Below are 8,451 nucleotides of genomic sequence, written 5' to 3'. Positions count from 1 at the left end.
TACCGGGAACCGAACTCACGACCTTGCGCTTGCCAGGCAGGCACTTTTGCCGCTGAGCTAAATCCCCAGCCCCCAGATGGACATTTCTACCTCACTGTGTCATGGACTCCCAGACAAACTCCCTTGCAGTCCCCAGCAGGTGAGGACACAGCGAGAAGGTGGCCAGGAAGCAGCTTCACCAGAACCCAGTCCGCCAGCTGCTTCATCCCAGACTTCTGACCTCCAGAGCTGAGTGCGTGCCACGAAGCCTGGGGGGCTCGGTTAGGACAGCTGAGGTCTCCGCCCACGTCCTGGACATCCAGGTTGTGGATGGAGACCACACCAGGGTCCCAGGCACCAACATTCGGGGTGGACATCCTGCACGCTGGGATGACAGGCGTGCACCCACATATCCTGGACATCCTGCACGCTGCCCATGCAGGGCTGAAGTTCCTGGCATCCTCCTCCTCCAGCATCCATGTGCTCGTGTCTCAAATCTTCTACCCTTTTCCGGAACACTGACTCCACTTTCACTTGAAGCTCTCGGACACCTCTGTCTTCTAGGCTCAGCCCATCTAGGCCTGGGAGTCCTGCCCCGTGCACCAAGGTGACCCAGGGTGTCACCCTCCCTCTGTCCACCACGCCCTCAGGCCACGGCCTCTCCTTCCTGACAGCAGATTGGAACCCAGGCCCTGGAATCTGAGCTGCGCAGGACATGCCTCTGTCTGTGCGGCTGGGGCAAAGGTGTGGTGATGTCACGCTCAGCGGCTCAGGAGAAAGGGCTGCAGGCTGAGATCGCCGGGGAGACTGGAAGTCTCCTGGATTTCCCCAGGCATAAAATCAGCATCCTCCAGTGCCAACTCCAGCACACGGTCCCTGCTTCTCTTTGGCAAGTTCACAGTCAGTCTGTCTTGGATCTAAGGTCTTTGTGTCCCCGTGAGGCCAGCCCTCTCCTGTCACCCCTCTGCTCTGTCCTGCCCTGCCCAGGCAAGGCCACAGGCATCTGTGATACAGTCTCTCCAACAAGCTCACTTTCCTGTGCTTAGCTGTGTGTTTAGCTGTTCACTTATCCGGGACTAAAATCATTACGTTTTCAGAAAGGGCGATTTTGCTCACCTAATGAAGTCAGAGATACAACCCTGGTCTACGCACAATGGAATATTCCCCAGCCTTGAAGAAGAAAGAAATTCTGACACAGATGACCACACAGAAGTACATGGGGTGTCACGCCAAGTGAGATGAGCCAATGTTGCAGGAGTTACGTGATGTCTCTGGGGCCGTGGATTCGGGTAGAAGGCAGGTGGGGTGGTGGCCTCTAGGGCAGAGTGGGCACAGGGATCGACTGCTAAGGGGACAGGAAAATCTTCCAGCCACGCGGACGCTGTTGCCCCACAGAACCATCCACTGAGCATGGCCAAGGTAGTGAACACACCGAATATGTATTTTACCACAATGATAAAAGCAAACAGAAGTCAGGATGGGCACTCCTCAGACCTGCACCCCCTCGCTGCATGCACTCGTCACACTTGGGGGGGGCGCCGGCCCTTGCACACCTCCAGGCACCCCGCATGTTGGTGCCTGGGACCCTGGTGTGGTCTCCTTCCCTCCTTGGCAACCCGAGGCCGGCGGCACAGGGAGGTCTGACGAAGGCCTCAAGTAGGGCAAGCGTCTGCTCCTGCAGCTCCTCTCAGCTCCGCCCGAAGGCCAAATGCCACAGATGGTGGACCTGGGTCACCTGCCCAACCCTCCTGGAAAAGAGCTGTGATCCTCTGGACTCTCTGGCACCTACTGTGGCTCTGGGCTTGGCAGAGTACCTGCCAGGGTTGGGGGAACCTCTGTGGCCACAAAAAGGGGTGTGACAAGCCCTGAAGACTGGGCCAGGGAGCTCCAGTGCAAGGACCACTGGAGAAGAGTGAGCGGCAAACTGCCTGGGCACCCCAGCCTGGAGGCGTGGTTGCCCTCACTGAATGTGGCCTGCGCCCAAGATCCCATGGGCACATTCAGTGCATTTGACCTCCTTTGCAAAAAGGCTAGAGGGAGGGCACTGGCTAGCAGCAGAGCCTGCAGCAGTTTTCCTTTGCCCTGGGTAGGGGGTGGTGGAGCAGAGCACAGTGCCCAGACTGCTCCCAGAACACCAAGGACCTGAGCCACAGCACCCTGACCCGCATGAGCTGGAGTCTCCGATCACATTCTCCAGATCCCTGTGTGCCATGCAATCCCAGGGTGGGGACAGGAGTGACCTCCCTCCCCAGCACCCTGCATTTACATCCTAATACGGAGCAGATAAAACCCACAAGGAGGGATGCTATCTCTAGGTGCCAGAATCTAGAACTTGGGAAGTTCGGCTTTCTTCCCTGATCGTGCTACTTTAGAAGACACACATGTCCTTCCATACATGCTGGCTGAACAGGACTTTCAGTTTCCAAACACTTCACTAAGAGCTAAAGTTGGGGGGAAAGAGAAACTTTGATGAGGCTGTTTTGGCCTCAGCTGTCAGTAGTTTACACCTAGCGTCCCTGCTTGGGGGGACAGCCTCCCACAGCACTGGCTGCACTGGAGCTTTCAGACGCAGAGGGGGTGACCACAGGGTCTCTGTGGTAGGGGAACCTGAGTGTGCCTGGGAGTGTCTGAGGGAAGACCCAGTGTCCCTCGGGCAGACAGCCCCATCCATGAGCAGAGAAGGAAGGGCCAGAGTGCCCTGTTTGTATAGAAAGGGAGCAAATGGACTTTCTGCTCACGGACAATGTCTCCGAGAAGACAGGACCACCGGCTTTGCAAAGGAGTGAGAAGTCAAGGCAAGAAAAGGACGTCCTATTTTGTACCATTTACATTTTCTCCCTAGCTGGAGCTGGAATTTTTGCGATCATGAAAGAAAATCCCCCTAGAGAGCTCTGGGGCTCTGGAGCATGCCTCATGGCTGTCCTCATGGTTTGCACGGTGGCGGCACCCACCTGCGGTGTGTGAGGAAGCTGCCGCTGACGTGGCCCGAGCCGTCGCAGCCCGGCGTGGGGCAGGACATGCCTTCCGTCTTCACCGACTTCCAGGAGAACTGTGAGCCGTTGAGGTACCCATCTTTCTGCCGCTTGGCTGCCAAGGGGCATCCGGAAGCGCTGCGGTGGGACGCGTACTTCCCGGTGATGTGGCCTTGACCGTCACAGCCAGGGACAGGACACCTGGGTGGAGACGAGACAAAGAGCACGAGCTGCTTGTGTGTCCCTGAAGGGCCCGGTGGCCTCGACAACACAGCCAGAGCTGCCGAGTGTGAAGGGGAAGTGAAAAGTCACTCAGAGGTGCCATCTAGTGGTGTGCAGAGATATTTCACTCTGGCTGAACCGTCCCGGGCAGCCTAGGGACAGCACCCTGAGCTTTGAGGGGCTGCGAATGCGTGGACCGGGAACACGTGGCCGGCTGCTGGGGACACGTGGTGTCCATAGAGGAGGCTGCTTCTGGACAGAATCATAGCTCTTCTGGCGGGAAAATGTAAAGCCACCAGAGGGCATGGAGTCCTCTGACTGTGTCAGTAACAGTTCTGCTTTATGACCGTGCTCCCTTAGGGCTAAAGCATATCTGTGTTTGGCTGTGGTCCCCAGGACTATGGGCCACCCAGCAACCAGACCTCACTAGGGAGCCCAGGATGGATGAGAGTGCAGGGCCTAGGACAGGCTGCCCTCTGGGCCCAGGGTGCCGAGGGCTGACACTCACTCCAGGGGTCGGGCTGTCTCCCAGAAGGTGGAGGGCCAATCCACTGCCTCCCATGACCCTGGATGAGGGTTTTTCCTGTGTCTCTTTAAAAAATTGTTTTTGCATTCCTGGGAATTGAACCCAAGGCCTTTGTACTGAGCTATGTCCTTAGCACTTAATTTTGAGACAGGATTTCACTAAATTGCCCAGGCTGGACCCAAATGTGGAACTCTCTCGCCTCAGCCTCTCAGAATGCTGGGATTACAGGTAAGTGCCACTGTGCCTGGCTTCCACTTCTTTTTAAACAGCAAAGTTTCTCCTCTACAGAGTCTGTGTTTGCTATTTATTGTGTTACATTTTATCTTAGTAATGTATATTTTAATTAAATGTTTTGTTTTAAGTAAAATTTATCTCCAGAGGTATCAAGGTTGAAATTTCAGGAAGACTCACCAGGTTTCTCTCTTTTGTATGTATGCTGCCAAAGCAAGCACCCTTCTTTCCTTTTCTTTCTTTCTTTCTTTCTTTCTTTCTTTCTTTCTTTCTTTCTTTCTTTCTTTCTGCCTTTCTTTCTTTCTGCCTTTCTTTCTTTCTGCCTTTCTTTCTTTCTTTCTTTTGGCTTTTTGAGACAGGATCTCACTATGTAGCCCAGGTTGGACTTGGACTTTGGGCAATCCTCCTGGCTCAGCCTCCTGAGTGCTGGGATTACAGGTGGGTACCACCACGCCCAGCTCTTCACCAGGTTTATCTTGCAGAGCTTTTGAGACCTGGGCCCAGCTGGCACCAGTGCGTGGCAGATACTTACTTGACATCAGGGTGGAAGCCTGGCATGGCCAGCATCTCCAGGCTGCCCCAGGAGAGGCAGGGTGTAACTGAGTGACTGTGTAAGTGGCATAGCCGTAAGGCCGTCACCTTTCTGTTATGTTCATCTCCATCTCACCCTCCTGTGAGTTTGCCTTCCCCAGTGAATTCTGCTAAGGAGGGAAAGTTTCCTGTGACTTTGGTCACCTGGACAGCAGTCCATGACATCCCCTGGGGCTTCTTGGCTTTGGTCTATGTAACCTGAGCTGATGCCCCTGTGACTGCAGACTCTTTTTCTCCAGATGTTTGCTGGCTGCCTCGTGCACCCTGGCCTCTGTTGCCCCCGTACCTGATGGGCTCCTGGTCTTCTTTGTCTTCTTTGCTCTGTGCTATCCTGATCCCGCTCTTCTTTGCTCTTGGGCACCCTGAAAGGCTGAAGGAGAGACGTGTGTCAGAAACATCCCCCTGCAATTTGGGAAAGGCTTCTCTCCCATGCAAGGAGAGGGTGAGGTGCGCAGGGTGATGGAGGCTGAGCCAGCTCATTTCATTTTCCAGCGTGTGGAAGGACTGGGCCCTTCCAAGTGGCTCCCGAGTTGCTACCTTCCTGCCTGTGGGTGTCCCTCACGCAGGACAAGCCCCTGTCAACGCTGACCTCAGACTCCACTTCTGGACGGTTCCCAGCGCCTCGGTGCTGCATGGCCCTGCCTTTGCTGGTCCTTCTGCCCTCCCCAAAAGATCAATGTCAGCCCCCGGGGGCCCTTCTCCGTCCCCCACACCCATGCTGTCCTCAGCAGGATCCCACTGAGTGGCTGCCCAGGAGAGGCAGCAGTGCGTGTGTGCACCTGGAGCCCAGGTTCTGGCCCAGGGCTCTGCAAGGAGCTGTGACAGCTAAGTGGCTGCAGAAAGCACTGCTGCATGGGCACAGGAGCAAGGGCACAGGGGCGCCGTGTCCTCCCCAGCACCTGGTTGTGTCCATGCCCAGTGCAGCAGGCCACCCTTGCTCTCCCCCAGCATCCGGGCCACACAGGGCCAAGGACCTGGGGACTTGTTCTCCTGAGTAACATTTTAACACTCAGGCTGGAAGATCTCTATGACTCACTTCTTGCTGATTTTCATGCTGGATGAAAACGAGAAGACTTTTCCCAGCTGAGCCCCAGAACCTCAGGAACATGAGAGGGAGACCGGTTCTGTATCTTTTTTTTTTTTTTTTTGTCTTTTTGAGACACAATCTCGCTGTGCCATTCAGGCCAGCCGTGAGCTCACTTTGTAGCCCAGTCTGGTCTCAAACTCGCAACGATCCTCCTGCCTCAACCTCCCGAGTGCTGGGATTACAGGCGTGCACCACCACACCCAGTTGGTTCAGTATTTTAAAGCTCTTTTTCTGCCTAAAAGGTGGACATGAAACCAGCTGTGTTGGCACAGGCTATAATCCCAGCAGTCTGGGAGGTTGAGGCCCTGGGGCTGTACCTCCTCAGCACCCCAGTATCTCACCAAGCAACCACACCCCTCGAATAACACAACAAATAATAACAAGACAAAACTTGCTGAGCAATCGCCGTATAGGAAGCATGGTGTGCACAGCCTGGCCACCCGAGGGAGGCTCCTGACTCTCATCCAGAGAAGAGATAAGGGTATGGGCATGATGCTCACCCATGCCACAGATTTCTTCTTGTCCTCCTCTGGACCCTTTAGATCTTTTATAATATGCAACATCCATGCCTCCAGCTGCCAGGCAGACCCACCTGCTGCTTGGTTCCCTTGCCCTCTGGGGATCCGCACAGGTACCCCAAAGTCCTCTGCTGTGAGTGGAGGCTCCTGGGGCCTCTAGCACAAAGTCATCAATTTGAGGAGGAAGAGGAAGAAGAGAGGAGGAGGGGAAAGGGACGAGGGAGAGGTGGCTCCAGTGCCCAGCAGCTGTGCATTCTGCGTGAATCCATGAGTAGAGGAGACGTCACCTGAGGGTGGAAGACCAGTCCTTGTCCTAAGACACTGCTCTGTGTGTGCTGGCGCAGAGCTTGGAGCCACCTCTGAGCCAGAAGTGGCGGGCTGTGTCCCTTTCCTGCGGTACAGTGGGACCAGGGAGGATCGAGTCCGTGGCTCCCTGCAAACCAGGAGACGGGACCAGGCTACTCGCAGCTCTGCTCTTCAGTGGGTTCGGATCCTGTTGCAATGGCCAGCAGGATCCTGTTGCAATGGCCAGCACTGGGTGGGGCGGCAGAGATGAGGGGAAGGACCTCGTGAGTTGGCGGGAAGCTTGCGCAAGGGCTGGTCCCTGTGTGCCTGAACACTGCCAGAGGAGGACAGGAGTCCTGGGGAGGTCCGAGGAGAGGCACATGGGAGCCGCAGGAGAAGCTAGATGTGCCAGAGAGACCAGAAGCTGGCGCACCGTGAAAACCATCCAAACCACACAAAGGCGAGCTCGTCAGATCTGTCCAGGATGGCCAGGGGCTGCCTCCCCAGTGCCACCCCTCGATCTTCAGGGGCCACTTCTGCAGGCAGGTGTCCAGAGATGTGGCCTTGCTGTCAGACCACTTGGCCTCTGGGAGTCTCAGACCCCTCACAGTCAGAAATGGAGGACTCAGCTGACGAGCGAGGCATGCGGAGAAGGCACTCTTCCTTCTTCTCAGAGCAGCGAGGGGCGGGCAGTCAGGGTTCAGAGGTTGCCTGTGACCCTGGACAGACCCCTGCTGTGAGCAAAGGGGACAACTCCAGGCACCCTTTGGGACCCTCGGCAGGCTTGGGGTCCTTTTCAATTCTCACTGTAGCCCACAGAGAGGGGGAAGATGCCCACACTCAAAACTGAGTTGAATTGTGGTGTATTTGGGGGGAAAGGCAATGAATCATTAAGTAAAGCAAAGTTTTCTGCATAATCTGCAGGGCTGCGTGCTTCTGGGACACGGACGTCAGAAGATGAACAGGCCCGCGGCCGTCTAGATCCGAGGTTCTTATCTAACTGTTGGCTTCTGTCTGTCTTCAGCAGGGACTTGCATTCGGAGATCAGCCTACTTAACCGCGAGCCCTAGGCTTACTTTCCTGGCTCATGTATATAAGAACTAACTGAATGCAAACTTTTGTTTAACAAAGTGTTTGACTGCATTTAAACTTCCACGCAAGGGAAGTTGTTACTAGAATAAATGGTATCACAATGTGCTCTACTTTCTCTTTGCCGAGGCCTCTCTAGGGCTGTGTGCCGAGCTCAGATTTGCCAAAAGCATAAACTTTCTTTCCAACTCCATTGATCAACCCTGGAAAGATCTGCTCAGCCTCAATTTCAACTTGTTATATTTTAATCCCAAGTTTGTGCTATATTAATACACAAACTTGTAAGTGGAACGAATAAAAATGTTTCAACTAAATTATGTCAAAATTCAAATGATGTCAACCTTCTCCCCCAGATAAAACAGTAGAAAAAACGGACATTTGGAGAGGAAATGACCAGGGAATGGACACTTTTAGTTATGCAGATTTATAAAGTGCTGGAGTTTTGACTGTCCAAGCATGGAGACATTTCTAAGATAAGCTAAATAAAGACTGACGTAGAATGTGCTTGACTTTTTATATTTAACTGGAGTTTTTTAAAACCTTTATTTAATCCAAACCAGTCTGTTGACCTTGGAAATCCTTTGGAGGGACCTCATGGGTCTTGCCCACAAGCCGTGCTGTCCATCCAGTGTCTGGGGACATCCGGCGGACGTGAAAGGGGCACATCCATAGGCTGGGGTGCTGCTCGCTGTCCCCGGTGTACAGGACTGGCCTATAGTTTCTGGGCCCAAGAGGCTGCAGAGTGGAGAACAACAGGAAGCGGCTGGGGTGGTGAGGGGGACTCTGGTGAGCTGCGTGCCTTGGGGGCTGGGTGGCCGTCCCAGCTGGTTCTTCTCACAGACAAGCACGGGCTCAGCAGGGCTTTGTGCACAGAAATGTGTGTGCAGTTGGACCTTCATGATGGTCACCATGTGAGTCCTGTCCTACATCCAGCCCGGCCGGCAGGGGTGT

General features: G+C 54.6%; 1 protein-coding gene across 12 annotated transcripts in view; it reads right to left on the bottom strand.

Moving 5' to 3' along the window:
• Positions 1-8,451, bottom strand: part of Myt1l (myelin transcription factor 1-like) — a 398,225-nt gene that overhangs the window by 19,353 nt on the left and 370,421 nt on the right. For all 12 annotated transcript variants that reach the window (XM_005404380.2, XM_005404385.2, XM_005404381.2 and 9 more), the window contains 2 exons: positions 4,808-4,891; positions 2,931-3,152 (listed from right to left, as the gene is read on the bottom strand). In XM_005404380.2, the coding sequence (XP_005404437.1) occupies positions 2,931-3,152; positions 4,808-4,891 (306 nt within the window). The remainder of the gene's footprint in view (positions 1-2,930; positions 3,153-4,807; positions 4,892-8,451) is intronic.

Source organism: Chinchilla lanigera, unplaced genomic scaffold (assembly GCF_000276665.1).
Source record: "Chinchilla lanigera isolate Chin_1 unplaced genomic scaffold, ChiLan1.0 scaffold00086, whole genome shotgun sequence".
Lineage (NCBI taxonomy): Eukaryota > Metazoa > Chordata > Mammalia > Rodentia > Chinchillidae > Chinchilla > Chinchilla lanigera.
The sequence above is the reverse complement of the archived record's forward strand: the minus strand, read 5'-3'. Positions and strand labels throughout refer to the sequence as shown.